Source organism: Leptidea sinapis, chromosome 22 (assembly GCF_905404315.1).
Source record: "Leptidea sinapis chromosome 22, ilLepSina1.1, whole genome shotgun sequence".
NCBI classification, from domain to species: Eukaryota; Metazoa; Arthropoda; class Insecta; order Lepidoptera; family Pieridae; genus Leptidea; species Leptidea sinapis.
The window spans coordinates 5,876,562-5,899,951 of NC_066286.1; the positions used below are offsets into that span (position 1 = coordinate 5,876,562).

Here is a 23,390-nt window from a genome sequence, read left to right on the forward strand (position 1 = left end):
AAAAAGTTTGTTAGATATCATCAAGTACATATTTTTAATGGTTTAAAAAATAAATAAATAATTCAATAAAGTATTATTAGTAGCATCTGATGAGCCGAAAATAGTTTAATATGTCGGATCCTTAAAGGTATACACAAAACTACATATATTAATATAGGTACATTTCAATACACTTTGCTCTTAAAGTGAGCCTTAATACATTCTCATTCTTAGGGCCATAAGGCGAACCATAACTCACAAGTGCTTAATAGAATTATCCCTACAAAGTTAGTACCTAACAGCAAATTATATGAGAGTAAATGGAGCGTTTTCAATTTAACCGGCTAATAGTTTTTTTTGCAACAACAAGAGGTTTTATGCCGCTGAAAACATTTATTGTTATCAAATTATTCTCGATAATTTGTTGTAAAATATATGCATTTTATTACAAAAATTATAATCTTGACGTAGGCTGTATGGCTGTATGTAATCACCTTACATTTGGCGCGTGTAAAAAAAATGCGCGCTATTTTCATTTTTATATTTTGCTTGAACAATTTGAATTTTATTACGTTTGTTTTTCCCCGCAAGTGTGTTGAAAAAGTGCGTAAGAAACTCCCACAGCCTCGTGTATAATGGAGCAACTTATATAGCCTGCTCAACCCCAATAATTACAGATTAGGATATTATCTTCAGATGTCACTTTTTCAAATATATTTGTGCTGCAGAAAAGGGCAATTCAAATCAGCAGTCAATGTTGCAACTTGCAAGCAGTCAATAAAATGCGTTCAAGGCGTTCAAACGTAAATATTATAAATTTATATATTGTTTTGTTTATTTTAATAAATTAACTTATTTACTTCTTATCTGACAGCTACATCAGATAATTATTGAGTAGCTATTTCTTTTTTTTCAATGGTTAATTATATACTAAGAACTAAGGAGTCCAACTGGTGACAGTCCAATGTAATCTTTAATTTCCTTATCGCAAAGACTCTTTTTGTGTAGTTTAGTGCCTCAGTTATTTTTTTAACTTTAGTTATTTTCATAGTATTATTTCCTATGGCATATTGTTATGGGGCAGTGCAGCTGATATTAATACCATCTTTCTGCGCAGAAGAGAGCTTTTTTGCGTTCTTTGTAATCAGGTCATAAAGAAACATTAGGATAAAATTTTAAAGCAAACATTTTAACTGTTGTATCTCAATATATTATTGATAATACAATATTCCCAATATATCACAAATCCCAAAGTTAATTAACACCAGGAACAAACATAAGCTTGTTACTTTATCATTAATAAACGCGAAGTAAAGTTATTCCTAATTTAAAACTTTTTGTCTTTATCTTTCCCACGTCACTACAGAATTACATGACAGGGAGAAGTATTTTTTTACTTGGAGTAACTTTACATTGCGCACAGGTTGTGTCCTCAAGTCGAGTTCATAATTCTTTTGAGGGGGCGATGTATGTATATGCTTTTTTACAAAATGATCCCAGAAAATGTACAAAACTAATGTATAACGAAAGTCAAAGGAATTGTTAAAACTATTGTGTGGTAAAGGTTACTATAACATAAGTGACTTTTTTAATGATACCACAGATTAGGAATGGAGCACAGGATTAATAATAAATTTTATTGTAATCACGCTATTATATTAAACCGACGTTTATTAAAAAAAAGTAGCCCGCTGAGTTTCTTGCGCCCGTTCTTAAGAGGTCTGAGGCATACTTTTTCGAATGGGTGTTTTTGACGTTCAATAAGTGATTTTAAGTCCAGAATTTGCGCAGATTACTGAATACTTCCGGGTAGGTTACATAGTTGTAGAGGAACTTACCTGTCTCGGTGGAGAAGACCCTAAAACTGTTGTCCCAGAAGCCGGCGGCGATCAGGAAACGCGAGTCGACCGTCGTGACGAAGCAGTTGGAGCGCGCGCGCACGCGCTGTGAGAAGTTGTCGCCGAGGTGACGTCGGGCCAGTGCCGCCGCACCACCCGCCGCTGTACAGTACACAACACAATATATACTTCTGTTTATGCTGTGCGTGAGTTTTAATTTTATGGGACGAGATGAGCAGGACGTTCAGTTGATGGTATTTGATTCGCCTTGCCCATTACAATGCAGTGCCGCTCAAGATTCTTGAATGACAAAAATTCTGAGCGGCGATACAATAGCGCTCCTCACATCGAGACATAAGATGTAAAGCCTCATTTGCCTAGTAATTTCACTAGCTACGGCGCCCCTCAGACCGAAACACAATAATGCTTATACATTACTGCTTCACGGTAGAAATAGCCTAGAAATAGAACACTATGATTTTAAAATATTAATAGCTGTTGCCCGCGACGGGTTACACGTAGACGTTACAAGCAGCAAGGATACTTTATCTGCACCGTCAAAATTCATGCAACATTTAGGTAATTTAATCTCTTCTGTAGTTTTTGCGTTTGCCGTTTTTATACATACAAACAATAAGACAAACAGACAAAAAATCTAAAATGTTATTTTTTCGCTTCGACATAGCAAGTATGTTAGGTCTCATTTGCCCAGTAATTTCATTAGCACTTGAAAGTAATGCTTACTAATTACTGCTTCACAGCAGAAATAGTCGCCGTTATGGTACCCATAATCGAGCCGGCATCCTGTGTAAAGGAGCCTCCCACTGGTAAAAGTTGGTGCAAACTGGTAAAAGCAAATAATTGTAGTACGATTAATTTTATATGTCTGATAATCGGCCGTCACCTATTTTTTAAGCCCCAAAAAAATTTTATTATTGGAATTCTTTTTTTTTTTACTTTATATGGCAATACAACGTTTGCTGGGTCAGCTAGTTTGAATTATAATATTACTACAGTTTTCAAGACAGTCGAAGCATGAGTTGACTCACCCCACACGGGATCCATGACGAGCGGGTGCGGCGGCGGCGCGTGCTCTGCGTGCCGCGCGGCGCCTGCGTGTGCGCAGCCCCCGCCCACCCAGCGATGTGCCGCAAACGCACGGGCCGCGCTCACCTGTCAATATTATAACACTCGGACACTATTTCTAATTATAATTATTGTGTAGTTATAGATTCTTGTGTTAATTCTTCAGGTCCACAGCCGAGTACTTGGGTGTGACCCTCGAGTCCCAGCTCACCTTCAGGCCTCGCGTCCAGAAGGTTACCGGTGCCGCCCGCTTCTTAAGACGGTACAGGTAGAAATCTGTACCGCCTAAACACTATGTTAGGTAGGCACAGGTAAATTTCTTTTAGAAACAAAGGGAACACTCTTCAAGGTGGTCATCATTCTTCTCTTGGGATTCGGGAATAATCAGACGCATTTAGATTCTCCATAGGGAGTGCCGCTTGCGCCTCTCTCTCCTCTCTTTTTAGGCACTTGCCCAAAGCCAACCTTAGGTGATGTTTAGTGCGTAGGCACTTGGGTTTTTCGTGAGTCCCACATAACCAAATCAGACTGAAGCTACGTTGGTATTCAATTCAAATTCAAATTCAAATATTTTTATTCAAAATAGGATGTGACATCATTATTGTCATACATCATATTGAAAGTCAAAAACTACCACCCATTCCAAAATGAATGCTTCAGGCCTGAGAAGAATGGGCGCAACAAACTCAGCAGGCCTTTTTTTCCATCAAAAATATGTTTTACGCGGTGATGTTGGACACTGGACGGTGACTGGACGCAATGTTTATATTGTTGTGTCAAAGATTGATCCACTTTGGAGAATTGGCCGCAATAAGTTACTTTGGTAGTCGCCGGAGTAGGTTGGATGAAGGCAGCGCAGGACCGATCGTCATGGCGATCTCGATGATGATGATAAAGTTACTTTGGGGCATATAACCGTGTGGACCGCGACATGAGGGTAGTCTGCTGCCACGGTGCCGGTGCGGTACTGACCGTGAGCGCGGCGGGGTGCGGCAGCTGCGGGTAGGTGTTGGCGGCCACGTGCACCACGGCGGCGTTGGACGGCAGCTTGAGGCGCAGGCACAGGTCGTCGGGCGGCGCCGCGAACATGAGCGGCGCCAGGTGCAGCGGCGAGGCGCGCGGCGGGTGCGGCTCGGCGCTCAGCTGCGCCGGCGTCTGCCCGAAGCTGCGGATCTGCTCCTCCACGGCCGCGCGCGTCACGGTGTCGCCGACCTGCTCCAGGCGCACGCCGCCCTCGTACGTCAGGTAGTAGAACACGTTGGTGGCGCGGACGGCTTCCGGACCTTCGTGTTATAATAATAACTTTATATCGAAGGTAAAATTACCAAGTATACATATTCTGAAACAAATAGGTACAATGATATCCTAATACATAAACCAAAGATAAAAAGTAAAATATACACAAAACTTATAAACTATGTGGAAAGGTTAATAAAGCTCTTCTTAGGTCTAGGCACCGTCATTTATTTATTATTTTTGTTTTGATGCACAGATAGCCAATATGAAAAAATATTTTTAGGCTTCCCCCCACAAACCGTTAGGAGAATGCGGTTCTGAGATTTGCGGAGTCTATCCCAGAAGGAAGCAACTCTTTTTCACATCACAGCATAGAAATAAGGCACCCTTGATTCAGCAAACATTCCCGAGGCACTGCAGTACCTAGGCAATCCCATCGATATGCGAAAAGCATCATTGTACCGCATTGTCGTGTATGACTTTTTAAGAAATTTCGTCTCAAAGTTGGCAGGTGTAGAAGCACTGGCAATACGCATTAAGCAGTAAAATCTTGAGGGGATTGCTGCATTTGCCAAATGTTATACTCAATTTGTAATAGTTATTTATGCAACTGTTGTGTAATAAGGGGTAGGTATTAAAACACTCATGTGATAATAGTGTTTTAATACCTAATTATCAACAGTTGCATACAAGACTTTAGCTACACCCATAATATGAAGCCTCTCAATGATTCTGAAACAGTTAGCTTACTGCTAACATTAAAACAGCCAGTCCTAGTAGTAACCTAATATCATCCATTACTGATGATATAAACTAAACCTCTTATTCATAATAGTCTGCTTACTTAAAGCATTGCTAATTCTGACTTCTTCTATTGACCTAAGTCAGAATGAGAAAAACACTCCGAAGCAGATGTTTAAAGTTAGCGGACCATTATGAATAAGGGGGTAGGTATTCATGAAATAATTATCTATTTTATCTACATCCATGCTTTAAATCCTCTATTACATTTAAAATATCTGGCGGTGTGCTGTCAAAACTTGAATCGCTCATTTTTTGTAAACAAAACAATAAAAATATCGAAGAAAAATGGCGGGCATTCGAATAACCTACTTTTTTTGTAATGGTTATTAGAACATTGGGTGTTTTAATGTTGGCAATAAGCTTACTGTTTTAAAATCTTTAATAGAGGATTTAAAGCATGGGTTTAGATAATATAATTTGAAAGCCTTATTATATAGCTCATTCAATAAGTGGTAAGATGTTAATTTAAGGTTATGATAAAATGGGTTGTACAAATTTAACTTGTATAATTAATCCCAGAAGTACTAAGTACTTTAACAAATTGTTTAAAATCGGTTGTTCCAATGTGACAAAATGCAAAAAGTTGGCAATTGCAAAAGTAATAAAAAAAAGACCTTTTTTCATCATTTTCACAATCTTATGAGTTTGAATAAATAAATGATTATTTCCAACCAAATTTTAATGTACTAATAATATACTGAAATTCGTTTAGTAATATATAGATCGAAGAGATTGATGTTTGTGATTCATATTTAATATGCTAGTATAATTGAAGTGTTTAACTAATTTTAACATCTTCCGGTCAAATGGAAGTGTAATGAAAATCTTTAAATGATTTGAAACGTCGTCAAAATGAATGACTGCCTTCCATTAACATATTCACTGTAATTTACAAAAAATGTTCTATGCTATTCTATTCTTCCTACTATGGCTCCTGTGGAAGGTATACCACAAGTTTGCCAATGTCACGTTAAGGTAGACCACCAAGCTTAGAGTATTCTTTTACTAATTTTAATGGTATTGATCGGTGCTTAAGATTGAAACAAGTTTTATTTTCTTATACCTGAAACAAATATACATGCTGTTAGGACTATAGACAAACACAAATATAATTACTTAAATTATTTGATATAAGTACTTAGTGCTATTTACAACTTAATCTTATTTATTTTAATATATTTACACAAAATATATACAAAAGGAGTGAAAACTAGGGAGAGGAGACATTTAAAGGAAGTTGGGCGGGGAATTTCAGGAGGTATAAAATTGTATATTACGATTTTCTGCTTGCCAAACTACATACAGTAATTTCTGTTTGGTTAATTTCAATAATTTTCGAACTTCATTTCTGTCTCGCTATTAGAATCTAACCCGATGACGCTCTATACAATAGACAAATCACATCGTATAGAAACAAAGACGAAATATGGAACATACCACAAATTACACCATTACAACCTTCCTCTGCTATATCAATACATTGCCGCATTTACTCCAGTTGCTCAAAATATTCTTGTTCAATAAGCAGCAATGTAAAACATTTAGTCAGTTCAGATTTGATTCGGACAGTGACAGTTGACAGTTGTCTTTTTGTCGTTCCGCTATCAGACTGCGAATGATATGTCCTTAAATGTGTATAGATCATCATTGATCGACCCTGGCAAATTTAATCGTTTTAAAATTCCAAAACCATTGACTTCAATTTAATAGCGTTAAATATGGTTGTCTACTTACTAAATCACTAGGTAATAGTGCCTGATAGGCAGTAAAATTCACTTTATTAATTAATATTTACTGCCTTAATTCGACAAAAATGTTATGGTTCATATGTGATATGCCCAAACCTGTCAGTTTAAAAAAAATGTTACTTAATCGTTCCTCCCTGTCAAGATGACAATACGGAATATGCAAGCAGTTTATTTTATATTTTATTTCTCTCTTCAAACATAGACCAACTTTTAATTCTACTATAAAAACATCGATTAATATAGATAACACCGCCATATTTCGCGGGCATTGGATGACGTCAAGTCACACTATTTATTTTATACCCATTTTTCAATTTTTATTACTAGGTATTCAGACAATGGAAATATATAGTATATTGAATAAAAGATAATATTATGAGTATTGCATTGTATAAAATTATGAGACCACTCTAAAGAAACCTCTAGATATAATATGTGTCTTGTATATTCGACCACCGATCTTAATAAATATTCTCGAGTGGCAATTGGACTCCGTATCCGATACAAATGCTCTGTGGAAAAGATATTCGTTTCGTTGGCGACTTTAGCATTGGAGATATAGATTGGCAAAGTATCCAAGACAAGCGTAATCTATACGCTGAAGGATATTAGTTGCAGATTACTAAGTCGATATTATATATTCTGTCTCATATACTACAGTTTATTTTACGCTTTTATACGGACGTTTGGGCACGAGCTCTCTATCCGTCCTAAGCGTCAGATTTTTTCGTTACACGAGAGCGTCAGATTTAAGATTATGAATGGGTATTTACCATGTAGCTGCAGAATGGGATGTCGCTATGCCAACTTACGGCCTGAGAGGCTTGCCTTGCATGTTGACAGTATGACAACTCTCTCTGTTATCCTTACTTAAACATTTAATTGAGATAAAACCTATAGTTGCGAATGCAACGGGCAACAACTAGTAGAGAATATAATACCTTGATGCATGTCGCCGAGATGAAAATGCTCAGATGGTCTGGTGGCGTCTCTCGCTTGGCCAAGAGAGTGCCCAATAGTAACACCAGACAAGGGGCGCGGAAGACCCCGATGAACATGGGAATCAGTCATAAACAAAGATCTACAAACAGCCCAAATAGATTCGCAGACGACCCAGGACTGAACGTCCTGACGAAGATTAATTAGGAGAGCCGACCCCAATTGAAATGGGATAGGGCGAGAATAAAGAAAGAAGACTTACGATAAAAACTTAAATCAGCCCGATCTAAACATTTTATAAGAAAAAGTATCGTTCGTCTAATAAGACGTTTATCTGGTGACTAAACATCTGAGCCTCTATCGTTAACGATGGTCATCAGGTTAACCTGAACCATCATTTTTAAATAAACCTATAACAACAAGAAGCAGCATTATTTCTGGTGCTGGAGAGATCATTCTATTATGGATGAATGTAACAATGGAGAACAGTAGTCTTATTCTTCCACTGAAACCGGCCATGTTACGGCCTGAATATACAAGAGAAAATGTTAACGACGAATATCTTTTTAACAATGACGCTCCTGTAATTGCTCTTCGCTTTAAGCATTTGGATTATACCAGCGAGGGTACTACTTACATCAGTTTCGGTTCATTTTATTTGAAAATATATGTCCCGATGTCTACTTTACCTGGTGTACTGGCGCCAAGAGTTGAACTAATAACTGGTGTCAATAATAAATATTTGAGTTAATTCCAAAAATTATTTAGTGATTTAGATTTCGAGTTGTGGTCTGCCATTAGTATTTTCGATGTCTCTAGCAATATGGTACTAAAAGAGAACTAATGTGCTTCAGTCAATGACAGCGTAAGCTTTGTTGACGATGGTCGCGACTTACCTCGCTGCTTGTAGCCGAAGATGAGGTCTATCCACTGGTGCAGCTGGCAGCTCACGAACTCCGACTCGAGTGCCATGCGATGGATGCGAACAAACTCCTCGGGCGAAGAGGCCCAGGGCGGCAGCACCACGTCACCTGACGGAGACTCGGGCACGTCCAGCGGCAGTCGCGCCTTGTTTACCAGCATCTCCGGCAGGAAGAACAGCTCGGGGATCAGCTCCTGTATATAACACGCAAACCATAACAGTCTGAAATAGTCGAGATGAATTCGAGAAGTAATTCTGAAATTTCGAATATGTGATAGTTTTTGGCGTACAATCATTGATTTTAAATCCTATTTGAAGTAAAATATTTAAATTCGAATGCTTCCAAATGTGACGTCATCAACAATCGTCGAATAATTTTTACTGTAATAATGAAAATGATCGTAAGGCATCTAGTATACGTAGAATAGCTAAAAGATTTTAAATACGCAGTAAATTTTATAGTACTAGGAATTACTATCAATAAAATGATGAACTGTAAGACCGTAAACGCAGATAACTTTTAACATAGTTTTTTTCTCGCAATTGTTTTAACCTAACTGAATAAATGCATTTTTTTTAGTTATTTTAAAATACGGGTTTTTATATTTTATCCTGAATAATTTGTAAATATTAAAATACTATATTATATACTGAACTAATTAAAATACTTTATTATGTGTAAAGACGAAGGTTTTTAACCAATGTGTGTTGCCAGTGATGACATACGGAACACAGACGTGGTCGCTTTCTATGGGCCTTATGAGGAAGCTCACTGTTGCTCAGCGGGCAATGGAGAGAGCTATGTTCGGAGCTTCCCTACGAGATTTAATCAGAAATGAGGACATCCGTAGGAGAACCAAATCACCGACATAGCTCAGCGGACAGATGGCCGTTGGGGCAGTAGGGTCCTCGAATGGCGACCACGTACCGGAATGCGTAGTGTTGGTAGGCCCCCCACAAGATCAACCGACAATCTGGTTTAAGATCGCCGGAGTAGGTTGGAGGAGGGCAGCGCAGGACCGATCGTCGTGGAAATCTTTGGGGAGGCCTTTGTCCAGTATGGACGTCTTCTGGCTGAAATGATAATGATTCTATACTGTGTGTCTACCACCATCTACTTCGTGTACCTTGACATCGGAGGTGTCGCGCTGACAATTCTTCCAGGCGAGTGCGATGGAAGAGAACAGCCGGTTGGGATGGTCGAACTTGCCGCCGTGTAGCGCCAGGAACATTGTCGTCATCGGCTCCTGCAACACGCACTTCACGCGTCACGTAACACGTCACACTGACTCACGACTTACGCGTGTCACGACAGTTACACTTACGATGACACAAAGAACATTCAAAGGAGAAATAATATCTTATTACCGAATAACAGCGGCCAGGGTGAAGCTAGAATGAGATCTGGAGCAACAGGTTGGGCTAATTTATACATTACGAGCATAGATAATTTATACGTCTAGATACAGCCTCTTTTCTAGACAACCGTTGAAAACTGGCCAGGTTTATTACTTTCGTGTACATGACTCGCGATTTGTATGTCACTTTCTGTTAATGTGCGTGCACTGCGTGTAGTGTATTGACATCTAGTCTGAACTGAGTGTATGTTAACAATCATTGTCATTGTCATGACATCGACAGTCACATTAACCGTGTGACGTTGAGTGCTATATAAGGAATGCACAGTACAGCGGAGGGCCGAATCCCAGCGGAAACTCCATAGGGAGTGCCGCTTGCGCCTCTCTCTCCCCAAGAGAAGGTCGCCTTCGATGTAGGCTTAGAGGGCACCTGCCCAAAGCCAACTGCAGGTGGTGTTTAGTGGGTAGGCACCTAGGTTTTCACGTGAGTCTCACATAACCAACGCAGACTTAGGCTGCGTTGGTATGCATGAGCATTCACCACCTCCCTCCCGTCGTTATCCCGGAGGGTAGCCCTTTCTCTTGTCACAGAGCACTCGCACGGAAGGCGAGAGGTCGCGGGTTCGAGTCCCGCATCGTTCATAAAATTTTGTTTTCCAATTTTATTTGTGTATTAATCCTAGAAGTGAGGATTATCACTTTAAAAACATAACAAATTGTTATTTCACGTTACCTTTTAGTTTACAAGCAAAAATAAGTTTTGCTTTATATACTAGTCAAAACAAAATAAGGGCCACCACATTTTTACAGTATTCTCATGAATCCTTGAGGTTTAAAGGTTGATCAATGATTCAATTGGATAAATTGATTGATTATTATTGTAGACAGAATAAAATAATGATGCATTCCATTAAAAAAAGAATTTTTTTCCATTTTTTCTAAAAATTAACATTTTTGCAAAAATAATTAGTCAGGAAAAAAAATCTGAAAAAATAAAAACCTAAAATGTCGGTTGATTTATGACTTTCCTCAATATCTAGTATGCCGTCCTCGATTACTAATGCACTCTTGAAGCCTAGAAGGTACACTCTCCACCAGGTGTACCACTGTTTCTTGAGGAATTTGTTCCCAGCTCGATTTCAAAACGGTCATTAGCTGTCTTTCATTGTGCACGGGTTGGTTTGTGCTTCGAACACTGCGTTTCAGTAAGTCCCACATGTGTTCAATGGGATTTAGATCCGGAATGTTTGCAAGCCAGTCCAACACCTGTATACCAGCCTCCTCTAGGGCTTCTCTGGTGGCCCTAGCTGTATGAGCCCAAGCATTATCGTGCATCAGGTGGAATCTTGCGCCGATTCTGTGTGCATATGAGACCACATGGGGTCTCATGACCTCCTCGATGTAACGTTGAGCTGTTATTGTGCCTTCGTTTAGAATTACCAGCTCGGTTCTGCCGGACATAGAGATTCCTCCCCATACCATAACATTGGGGCCCCCAAATCTGTCACTTTCATGGATGCAACCATCCGAAAATCGCTCACCTTCACGCCTCCAGACCCTAATGCGACGGTCATCACTAAAAAATTTCACTTTGCACTCATCCGTAAACAATACTGTCCTCCAATCATTCATATCCCACGCCAGATGCTGCCTTGCGAATGATAATTGGTTTGCACGATGAGCACTTGTTAATGGTATCCGCACTACACGTCTCCTGGAGAACTACTGGTCCTCGTATAAACGATTTCTAATAGTTTGTACACTAACACGTGTACCGGTCGCCTGCCGCAAACGGTTTTGTAAGGAACGGGCTGTTATACAGCGTTCTCCACGCGCAGTCAAGCACACGTAGCGGTCCTCCTGTGCTGTAGTTGCTCGCACTCTGCCAGATCTCCGTCTCCTGGTTAGTCTCCCAGTCTCTTGAAAACGATTCCAAGCATTCTGGATCGCTCGCCGGGAAAAACCCAGCTGCAACGCCACAGAACGCTGCGAATGGCCTTCTTGAAGCAATGTTACGGCCCTAGTTACGGTTGGCAAGTCCATATGACTTCGAATTCTCGGCATAACTTTTTTTTAAATGTTAATTCAGCCACTAGTCAAACCAAACTGACAGTGTTTCTGAGAGAATCGTCAATTTGACTGAGTTGAAATCCGTCTTAAAATCGGGTAGAATCAAGTGGTTACAATAAATTATCTAAAACTACCCACTTTAAACAATTATGCAGGTGGAATGCTCAAAAAATGTGTGTAAACAAATAAGGTAACACCACAATAAAGTATCAGCTACTTGAGAATGCATAAAAAATAAATTATCGCTAGCGAGGCCAAAAAAATCAAGTGGCCCTTATTTTGTTTTGACTAGTATATAATAACACTAGCTGACCCGACAGACGTTGTTCTGTATATGATAAAGAAAAATGCTGTTTTATAGGAATTTGCCAATAGAAATTGTTTCATAGCGGAACTGTCAAACCGTGCGTTTAAAATTGTGCACTAAATTCTCTCATAGAAAATATGTCCATTCAAATCTAATATTGGAAATAAAAATAATTATGAGTGCCAAATCGAATCTCATCTCTCAAGTTAGACTAAACTGCACTCCATGAAGTAATCCCCATTAAAACCCGTTCATTAGTTTAGGAGTCCATCGCGGACAAACAACGGATTGGTTTTAAAAACCAGCAAACATACTGAAATGGGACCATTTTATATTATATATTATGTAGTATAAATGTTTTATTATGTAGTATTATTGTTTGTCTCTTTCATAAGTTTATTTATGTCTTTTGTATTTATGTTACCTACCTACTATATGTTTAAGTAAGTAAATTGTATTAAATATATCATTGTCTTGTAACCCATAACACTTATATGCTTAATTTGGGGCAAGATAATTTGTGTAAAAAGTGTGTCAATATTATATTATTATTATATATTATACGTTTCTAATAAACAGTTGTCCGTCTTTCATACATCAATGCCATTTTAACTTTTATTATTACCTACTAGTCCCGTATAAAAAACTAGACACAGCCATGTGATAGAGCCGAGTGAACATCGCAGATAATTCTTTTTGTTGGCAGTTAAGTAATGCAAGCAAATAGTAGAGTTGTGAGTCATGCTGTGCGGCGCTGTTTACCATGTCACGCCGCAGAGCATGATACGGTAATAAATGCATCAAATGAATTTATATAGTTGTAATATCTAAATGTAATGAGTTCTTAATTGTTAATTCCGTTAAGATTTGCCTATACAAAAATGCTAAAAGTCCAACCGCACGACTTAGAGTTAGGGGTAACGCGTCCTTCAGCGAAGAATCGCTTCTACATGAGGCATCCTCAGGATATGTTGACACACCGAACAGAATTTCTGAGTTCAGAGAGTTAGTTCTCAAACAAGATTTTGCGGAATAACACTTCAGATAACTAATTTAGATAATCCGCAAAGTAACTATCAATTCAATAAAATAATTTATTGAAAAAAATATATAAAAAAAGACATAATATGTGTCGTCCCCGGTACAGCGCGGGGGGATATAATTCATTAAGAAGTTCTTACTAACAACGCCAATGAGAGGGCACACAGTAAATATTGTCTCGTCTAATTTCAAAATATCAGATGAGTAGTCAAAAGTTTCAGAGTAATAAATATGTTAATGCGTCCTCTGACGAGCATATATAGAGCTCTCAAACCTTCCATCGCGAGTGCTTTTTGAGTCGGTCTCGAGAAAAAAAAATCGATATAGAACTACTCACAGATTTTGTTTAAGGTAACTTAAATCGGTAATTACGAACCATCTTATGAAAAGTATGGTCAGGACATGCAGTGTGACACAGATTCAACATCCAAAGTCACTCTTTAGTTAAGTTCTAATCTTTAGACACTAAAACGCGTTTGTTTTGTACGAACCAATAAACTTGCAATTTTCAATAATTATGAGATTTTTCATTGACATTTTAGAGCAGACCTACACTTACCTTGACCAAAAAAATGCATATTATAGTGCGCAAAACTAATATCTATATCATCGTGACACTATCTAGACGACAATCCTTCATCACACATACTTGAAGCCTCTCAGAGTCGATCGATCGTAGTCTAATAATTTTTAGGTAGATCGCCAGCAGTTCAAGCTTGAGCACCCCTACTGTAAAGTGTCACTCACGATTCGTAGCAGCCAGTTGAGAACGAAGGCGGCGGTGGAGTAGTGCGTGCCGTAGTGGAAGGGCGGCGTGGACTCGTGCTCCCACTGGGCATACCGCTCCTCGAAGTAGGCGCGCCGGCTCGGGTTGAGCGCGCCGATGGGCTGCGAAACAAACTCACACTAACTCACTCTCACTCACTCCGCGAGAGACGAATAGCAACCGAAGCGGAATTACGTCGAGCAAAGTATTTTGTTTAGAATAATTAGGGAATGATTCTAAGTTAGAATCCTTCGCTAAAGAATTCTAAGTTAGAGCGTAACAACGCTCATTATGCTCGTCACTTTCGGAATATATATATATTTCAATAGTAAAAAGTTCTCATCAGTATATAGACTTCTGCTGTGACCTGCGTACCGTTTTAACAGTTGTTATTATTTTATCAACTTATTAATTTTTAAATTATCTATTAAATAATGCTGAGTCATCATTTGAAATACGCCACATGCTTGGAGATGTTCGACATTCATTTCGACATTTTGCTTTCGGACAGGATTTATTAGAATTTCTTTCTTCACTACTTCACTGCCTTTTTTAGACGAATGGACGTTCAGATATTTTCTGACACTACTAGAGAAGGTTTCATTGTATTTCTCTATTACCTCGGTACACATGTGGAGTTGTTACAAAATAGGGAAAAAGTTATTTTTCATTCTTCGGAATAAGTCTAACATTATACATCATTAAAAATATAAATAAATATATAAAAATATTTTTATAATGTAATTATAAATATATAGATTTCAAACTTTTGCTAATACTTGTTACCTTTAAGTTATTGTTACTTATAAGACCGCATTAGTTGCCACATTTCATAGCTCTAGGTGAGCGAAAACTACACTATAAAATTTGATTCCCTTGAGAGTGTCGAAATATACATTTTTTGCGGCACAAAGTTTTATTATTTCACAGCTTCAAGAGACAGTAGACTTGAATATGTCGTTTTAATTTCAACTCGATACGTAAACGCGTTGCCGAGATAAAGCGTCTTGACAGACTGACGGACAGACAGCAAAAACACAAAATGTCCCTTGTTAATGTTGAGGGACGAAACACTCCACAGTGCGGTTGACAAGGAGCTTTCTTCCACGTACTACAAAGCTGTGGAATGAGCTTCTATGTGCGGTGTTTCTGGGACGATACGACATGGGCACCTTCAAAAAAAAGGCCGGCAACGCTCCTGTGATTCCTCTTGTGTTGCAAGAGAATGTGGGCGGTGGTGATCATTTAACATCAGATGACCCCTACACTCGTTTGTCCTCATTTTCCTTAAAAAAAAAGGTATATTTAGGCTTAATTAAAGCCGACATAATCACATCTCTGGCATGTACCTTGGAGAGGTCCCTGTAGTTGGAGGGCTGGCTCAGGTCCAGCTCTTCGCTCTCGTAGTTGGTGAGCACCCACGGGAACACGGGGTATTGGTTGAGGTCGTTGTACGTCCGTCCTGTTCATTACACAACAACCATTAAAAGCCAATTAAACGATGCGGAAATATTATTATATAAGTAGGTTACTGTAATTATCTACAACATATTACTGTGGCTAAAAATAAAATACAATTTAAATGAAAAATTAAAGTTAATCATGTCGATTCGAAAGCGACGAGATATCGACATTTACAGTTCAACATTTACATTTTGTAAATATATATATATATATATAGCTTTAAATACAGCGCCTCCAAATGCTGGAATGATTTGCCGCCACCTATTAAAAATCAAAAAAGTTTGTTCTCCTTTAAAAACATACTGAAATCTTTTCTGTTAGAGAAACAAAAGTATATATAGATAATATAAGTATAAGTAGATACTTTTTTACATTTATATAAATCCCTTGTACGTTCCCAATTGGAATATGCCGTTCCTATTTGGCACCCTTTTTATAAAAAGTATTACGAAATGATAGAAAATGTCCAACGTAAATTCTTAAGATCCATGAGTTACAGATGCTATGACAATTACAATATGTCGTACGCAGATTTGATAGATAAGTATAAACTACTATCCCTTCAATCAAGGCGCAAACTTCTTCAATGTATGTTTCTGCACGGCATTATACATAGCAAATTTGATTGTACAGAATTGACCAACAAATTAAATTATGTTATTCCTAGAACAGCCCATATCCGAGGACTGTGTAATCGTAAACTTTTTGCAACTGGTAAATTTCGTACTAATGCAGGAATAAGATCACCTCTGCATCAATTAGTTGACAATTACAACAAAGAATTCATTAGTGTTGACATTTTCCATTTATCCGAGAGCCAGTTCAAGTGCCAAATTAAAAAAAAAATACTGGATAATATTTGATTTATTTACATACATTCTTTTAAATACCTACTGATCATCATAAGTACTTTAGTTTAATATCATTGTATATATAGTCATAATTTAGTGTAGATTTGTGTAGATAATTATTTCTTTTGTTTTCCTTTTTGTGTTTATTAATTGTTTGATTTCTATAAATTTAATTTACTCCAACTAGCCATAATATTAAGAACATTGTGTATTTCTCTTTAGTTTCAATTAGTATTGTATAAACATTTATTTTTGTACCTAACATTGAATACCTCTAAGTTTTTCATAGTAAGATGTGGATAGCGTATCTGACTACAATTTTATTAGACTTAATTGTTATTTCTTTATGTATCTACTTTGTAAGTTGTAGTTGTTTGCTTTTCCTAATAAAAAAAAAAAAAAAAAAAAAAAAAGTGTTCAGAGGCATAAAATCAAAAATAAACAGCATGAATAAATAAAATAAAAAATCAAAATATGTCCTATTTAGTAAAATTAAAACAAAAATATTTTAAACTCGCTTTACAATTCAATCTTTTAGTTTCTTTTCTTTTTCTACTATTTTTGGATGGCCACTTTTAAGACCTATAACAAAAGGAACCGTGTTTTCTACAGCTACTGTCAACAGGTCGACTTGGTAGGTACCTACTGAAAATCAGTGTTAGAAATCTTTTCCAAAAATACTGAGTGGATGGCCTTTTCATGACGCCGTATTTTTTTTTGTTAATTTTACTTTGTATATATGTTTTGTGTTTTCATGAATAAATGCATACTTTACTTTACTTTATTCGCTGGGCGAATTTAAAAAGGAAATAAATTAAATTTTATTCATCTTACTACAAATACAATAAAAAAAATAAGTAGCCATAAACCATCTAGGATAAATTTCGCATCGAATGGTGGTAGTTTCATGTCGCAACGATCAGTGGTTTAGCCGTGTTTATATTGTTAGTGATATTGGAGCGGATGAGTGACGACATGGCAGTGCCATAGCCGACATTGTTCTCCGGTTGGGTCTCGGTGGGGATTACGGTCAATGTCGGAAAGTTGGTGAAATTTGTACAGAGTGTTGGAAGGTGAAACAGTTCCGCACGCAATTGCGAATTGTTAGAGATAGCACTGTTATCATTCTATTTAGTTTGATTTGGTGGCAATAACGATATTTCTGACGACCCCAGTGGCTAGTGACCCTGCCTACTGAGCTAGAGGTCCCGGGTTCCAATCCCGGTAGGTGCAAACATTTACATGATGAATATGAATGTTTGTTTCCGAGTCATCGATGTTTATTTGTATTTATGTATGTTTAAGTAAGTATATTGTATTAAATATATCGTTGTCTTGTACCCATAGTACATACAGGCTATGCCTAGTTTGGGGCAAGATAATTTGTGTAAGAGTGTGTCATTATGATTATTATTTATCTACAAGAAGTCGATTGAAGAAAAAGAAACGCATCCCGAAACAATTGTAGGTACTGTAACGGATGAGGCCTTCTTTCACACGTGGTATCGCATAATAATAAAAAACAACTCTTCTCTTTAATATGTATATTTATTTATTATTATTAAACATTCTTTAACTTTATATTAAACATTAGGCCAAAGGCCGACTGTACTTACTTCATTCATGATCTATATCCATTCTCCATTGTTTTTCATTCGCGTCATTTAAATTTTGAAATGAATTCTTATTCCAACGTTACCGTTAACCGTATAACAATGAGTTTCTTTTATGCGAATAAGAAGTCCTTGTTACAGTAGAAACAATCGTAGACGAGCACCCAAAAGAATTGTAACTTTGATAAAGATTACCGGCCTGGGCTCTGCCGAAGATGAACAGCGATAAAGAGACACACCCGAACTCGTAGGACATGTCAGCGAATGCATGAGATTACACTATTAAATTTCTAATGCATTGTGACCGCTATTAAGCACAAATCTCAACTTTGTTCCATTACAGAGAATCTCAGCGCACCAGGGGAGAGCAGTGACACCCACTTATGAAAAATCGCAATAGATCATCATTAGAACGTACCGAGATCAACTTATTGTTCCACCGAGCGAGGTTCATTCGAGCCAAATCAAAACTTGAATAAAGAACTTGAACTTGAATAAAGAATGAATACACGATCTCATATTGAATGGTTAACCTCTCGGCGATGCGTTAACTATGTATAAATATTGTACTGAGCATTAATGCTTTGCACCAAGGAAATTTTTGGCGAAGTTACGAAGTTAAAGTAAATAAGTGGAGCGAAAGATGTTACCTGGAAAAACGGGATAAAAAGTGAACGTAACTTTAATATTGAAAAGCATATTGATTCGGTATGTGAGCCTTCTTAATTAGAAAAAGACCAGTTATTTAATAGGCTAGAAACCCTACCAGAGTGAGTGTTCGTCGTGAAGTAATTCCGAAAAAAACATTATTCTGTGGTAATTGTTAGTGCCCGCGGTATTGGCACGCGATTGTACTCACTCCGTTGCCCGTTCTCCGCTCGTGGCAATATTACGTCGGGTGTCGCGATACTTTAGACAGTTGTATTCGCGAACGGTTTAAGTGTGAAAGTGCTTCTTAAAATTTTAATCGTGTTGTGTATTGTCGAATATTGAGTGCCGGGTGCTGTCGATATGAGAGGTCCCCTCATAATGGTGCTTATAAAGCGGTGAGTGAATAAATAATATTCTATTGTCATGTAATAAATAAATACCTGCTATTAAAGAAGCTCTTAATTACTGATGTTTATATATAAGTAGTAAATTTACGAGCATTACATATATACACGTAATTACACCAAATAGTGTAAACAAGATATTTCCAGCTAACTAACGAGTAAGTGCGGAGAACCGAGAGCAATTACTGATAACTAACATAATGACATATTATTAAATATTATAATATTATGAACACTTAGATATAGCCCATTTCAGTAGCAAATGAAACTAACCATATTTGAATTGTCTTTGTTTCGATGATATGGCCCGTTTGTCGATAGTGATATTTTCTGCATTTTAATTAAATATACAAGAATTATACACCTACAGAATGAAATATAATTGTAACTGAAGCGTTATTCTATTTAAATGAGGAAAGTACTATTGAGTGACGTTTAGTGGTAGAACTATTAGGACTATCTATCACATACATCAAAGTATATCAAATTCAAATGTTTTAAAATCAAAATAGCATTTGAAGTCACTTAAGGAACGTTAAAAACTACCACCCATACGAAATATTATACCTCAGACTTGAGGAAAACGGATTCAAAAAACTCAGCGGGCTTCTTTTATTTTTTAATAAAATGTCGATACATTAAAATTTCATGTAGTATATAGCCTGAGGGCAGTTCTCTATTCCTAATCTGTGGTGTCATTAAAAAATCATTTATGTTATAATAATTAATAAAATTTTACATATAACGTTTTTTAACAATTCTATTGAACTGCGTAACACATTTATTTTTATATTTTCTGGAATCATGTTTAAAAGCATATGCATCGCCCGAAAAAGACTCACTAGCTCGACTTAACGCAGTAGTAGGCATAGCAAGTTTATGTTTGTTTCTGGTGTTAACGTGTTAATATAATGTTACAGTTTACACCAATACAGTTTTCTCTTATATGTATTAACAATAGCAATTATTGTTATATACAGTAACTTAGCAGTAAAATACACACTATTTTCTTAAAGAATTCTATAATACTAGCTAAATCAATTAAAGGAAACACTTGATTAATTAAATAAATTGGGTTTCTTACTCTAAACTACTAAAGAACATAAATTAAGGGCAGTAGTCAGAACATTTGGTCAGAATTATAGTTAATTCAAACTTACATTAAATTTATTATATTATAAATTACTAAACCAATATTTTGAAAGTAATGATTTAATAGTGTTAGGCTTAGAGTAAAAAAAATCGAGTCAGTAAAGTCAATTAAATTGTTAAAATTACTTGCAGATCGTATAAAGAATGAGTTATTTCTATAGTTAGATGAGTTATGACTAATTTGTAGGGTAATTGGTTGTCTATTTATCCTTATCCAGGAACTTTGAGGTTTACGAGAAAAAGGAGATAAGGGGAATCAATTGTAGATTGAGCAATTTTAACTAGAGTAGTTATATCAGCAATCCTCCTTATTTCATGGAGAGGTAAGATGTGATGATAGTAGTGATTTTTAAAGTTTTTACACTTATAATGTAGAAATTTTAAAACTTTGCGCTGAATAGTTTCTATTCTATATATATACTATTTTATACTCGAAGTTACTATGCACGTAGGAGCAGTAAAAAATGTTTTTCGTGGTAGTATTTATGTTTGAAAATTGCAATCAATTCATTGTTACTGTAACCGATTTTGATTGACAAGTCGTAAAGAGTCAGCCACGCTCGGCATTAACTCCTTAGGGATGGGTGAACTAACTTTGGCAATAAGAAATATTATGTTAAAGTACCGGCTAAGCAAAAAATGTGTTGCACCATTTGACAACATTTAGATTACGTCATCTTCGACGGTTAAATAGCTAAATAGAATAACATCTATCTGTATATATAAAACAAAGTCGTGTTAGTTACACCATTTATAACTCAATAACGTCTAGACCAATTTTTCTGGTGTTTGTTTTTTTGGACTTCTCTTAGTCCGGAATAGGATAATAAGTAATAAAATATCGAAAAAATCACGAAAAAATATTATTATAAAAGGATTTATTTTCTGATACATTTTGTATGGATTGACATTTTCATGACATCTCGAGAATAGAAAGAATAGAAAGAATTCAATGAAGTTTTTTGTTAGTTTCACGCTGCATGAGTAATAAAATACAACTGACAGTGCACGTCATGTTATTCAAGTTGACTGGTTGGTGTGTTTGTTTCGAGTGTGCGAGTTAGTTTATTGTGCCGATATTTTCATTAACAATGTCACGACTAAGACGATCAAATTATTCCTGACAAAGACGTAATGCAACTAGGATTCGAAACATTGCGAATGAAAGGACTGAAGAAAAGAACCGCGTTAGTGTGGATCGACGTCGTGCTATGAATCACAAGAGCAAAGCGTAGCAGCCCGTAAAACGGATCGGCTGGCAATACGAAATCGTCCAGTAAAACCTCAGAGATCAACAATTTATAGATAATTTTCGACGCACAAGAAGAAATTTATGAAGTACTGATTTGAATCGAGCAGCGTTTCGATACGATTGCAGTACTTATACTGTACTGTAGTACTGCTTGCATACTAGCTTTCGCATTGTGCCGATGGACGTTGTTTGCGAGTATTCTGCGGAGAAACGCAAGAATTGTGCTGCCATTTTCTAGAAAACACTCAAAAATATAATGTTTGTTTCCAAATTACCTCATTTGGGGCAGACATCTAAGAACGAGGATTTAATCCGACATTCAAGGTATTTATTTATTTACATACTTACACACAATACAGTAGAAGAATATCATACCTACTATACTTATTCCTATGTATTGTGTATGCTAATTATAAAACAAGTGTTTATAAATCAGTAATACGGGTTATGCTTTTGATATTGTAGATATAAGGACAGATTTACCTTCGTATTGGATCACTGCAACCTCTCGGAGATGCACAGCTTAAATTTTTAAAATTTTACTTCATGGGCAACATGGACAAATAACTTGATCGATATCAAGAGATCAATGCAGCAATGATAATAGCAATTCTTCAGATCTGCAGCAACTACTTAATGAACATTTTGCATGTCGAGTTAGCCCGCAAATCTTTAATTTCCGATCCGTCTCGCATTCGCCCTGACCATTCAAATCTTAAGGCCAATCCTTGAAAGTTTGTGGTCTGAATCAAGAATATCCATTTCCCATGTTCAATCTATATATATAAGAGATTTCCACGTATATAGTCACTCATCACGATATCTCTGGAACCACTAAAGCTAAAGACTTGAAATTTGGTAGGAATATTCTTTTCACCGAGTAGAGGTCAGCTAAGAACGGATTTTCCAAAATTCCATCCGCAAGAGTTTTTTTTTATCATGAACATTATGATAGATATTGACTTGATATTTTAATATGTAACTTTAACTATGCCAAGGAATACGATGGTGCAAGTTGCAACACATTCCGCAGTTTATGTTATAGTCAGCGTTGCCGTTAACGTTAAATTTTACTTAAACCTTATTTATAACAGCAAATATGATGCAACCAAAAAGCTAAGTATTTGGAGCATTCAACTACTAGTTAACGCACGCATTGACAATAGGCTATTCTTCAAAATTTTAAAATAAATTAAAAAATTATCGTCAGATTCAAGATTCAATAGCCAACTGGTATTTTTTATTCCTCAAAAAAATTCCACTTTAGGCTTAAAAAAATATTTTAAATTTAAACGATCCATAGTCGCGCCAAAAAGGGAGCCGTAATTGCCCAGTAATTTCACTAGCTACGGCGCCCTTCAGACCGAAACACAGTAATGTTTACACCTTACTGCTTCAGTACCCATAATCTAGCCGGCATCCTGTGCAAAGGAGCCTCCCACTGGTAAAAAGGTAGAAAGCCTCCAAATGTCCAGTTATTGATTTTTAAAAATATAAAACTGACCTTTCATAGTCCGTATCGTTGGTGTGTTTCTAAAAATATATTGTTTCTCCTATAGTGACGTCACAAAATGGTGGTCGGCGTTTTCGGTCACGTGACATACAGAAAATAAAACTATGATTTTAATTTTGAAAATATAAAGAATTCTAATGTTTTTTAGAACAAATTAGTATTGAATTCGTATTTCTTAAAGAAAAAACTCTCTAAATAACAAACTTCAATAATATAATTTTGATAGATGAAACTGGCCTATTATTGGGCGCGCATTATATACTCTATAATCTTTACGCTAGTAGAAATCTTTCGTACGAACTACATATTATGCGGACATTGATCTAGATCCCGACTATCGGGCGCGACAGCATTGACATTGTAGTTGATTGACAGATAATGTCATGTGTGGGTGTG

At 36.7% G+C, this 23,390-nt stretch overlaps 2 protein-coding genes across 2 annotated transcripts in view; one reads left to right on the forward strand and one right to left on the reverse strand.

The window, feature by feature from the left end:
* Positions 1 to 23,390, reverse strand: part of LOC126970780 (neurobeachin) — a 421,762-nt gene that overhangs the window by 6,705 nt on the left and 391,667 nt on the right. The window contains exons 42-48 of the mRNA XM_050816853.1: positions 15,444 to 15,556; positions 14,076 to 14,216; positions 9,680 to 9,799; positions 8,527 to 8,746; positions 3,876 to 4,186; positions 2,867 to 2,990; positions 1,818 to 1,979 (exon numbers count right to left, since the gene is read on the reverse strand). Of these exons, the coding sequence (XP_050672810.1) occupies positions 1,818 to 1,979; positions 2,867 to 2,990; positions 3,876 to 4,186; positions 8,527 to 8,746; positions 9,680 to 9,799; positions 14,076 to 14,216; positions 15,444 to 15,556 (1,191 nt within the window). The remainder of the gene's footprint in view (positions 1 to 1,817; positions 1,980 to 2,866; positions 2,991 to 3,875; positions 4,187 to 8,526; positions 8,747 to 9,679; positions 9,800 to 14,075; positions 14,217 to 15,443; positions 15,557 to 23,390) is intronic.
* The window catches only part of LOC126970827 (facilitated trehalose transporter Tret1-2 homolog), a 73,710-nt gene continuing 69,226 nt past the window's right edge, over positions 18,907 to 23,390 (forward strand). The window contains exon 1 of the mRNA XM_050816965.1: positions 18,907 to 19,068. Within this exon, the coding sequence (XP_050672922.1) occupies positions 19,034 to 19,068 (35 nt within the window). The 5' untranslated portion in view covers positions 18,907 to 19,033. The remainder of the gene's footprint in view (positions 19,069 to 23,390) is intronic.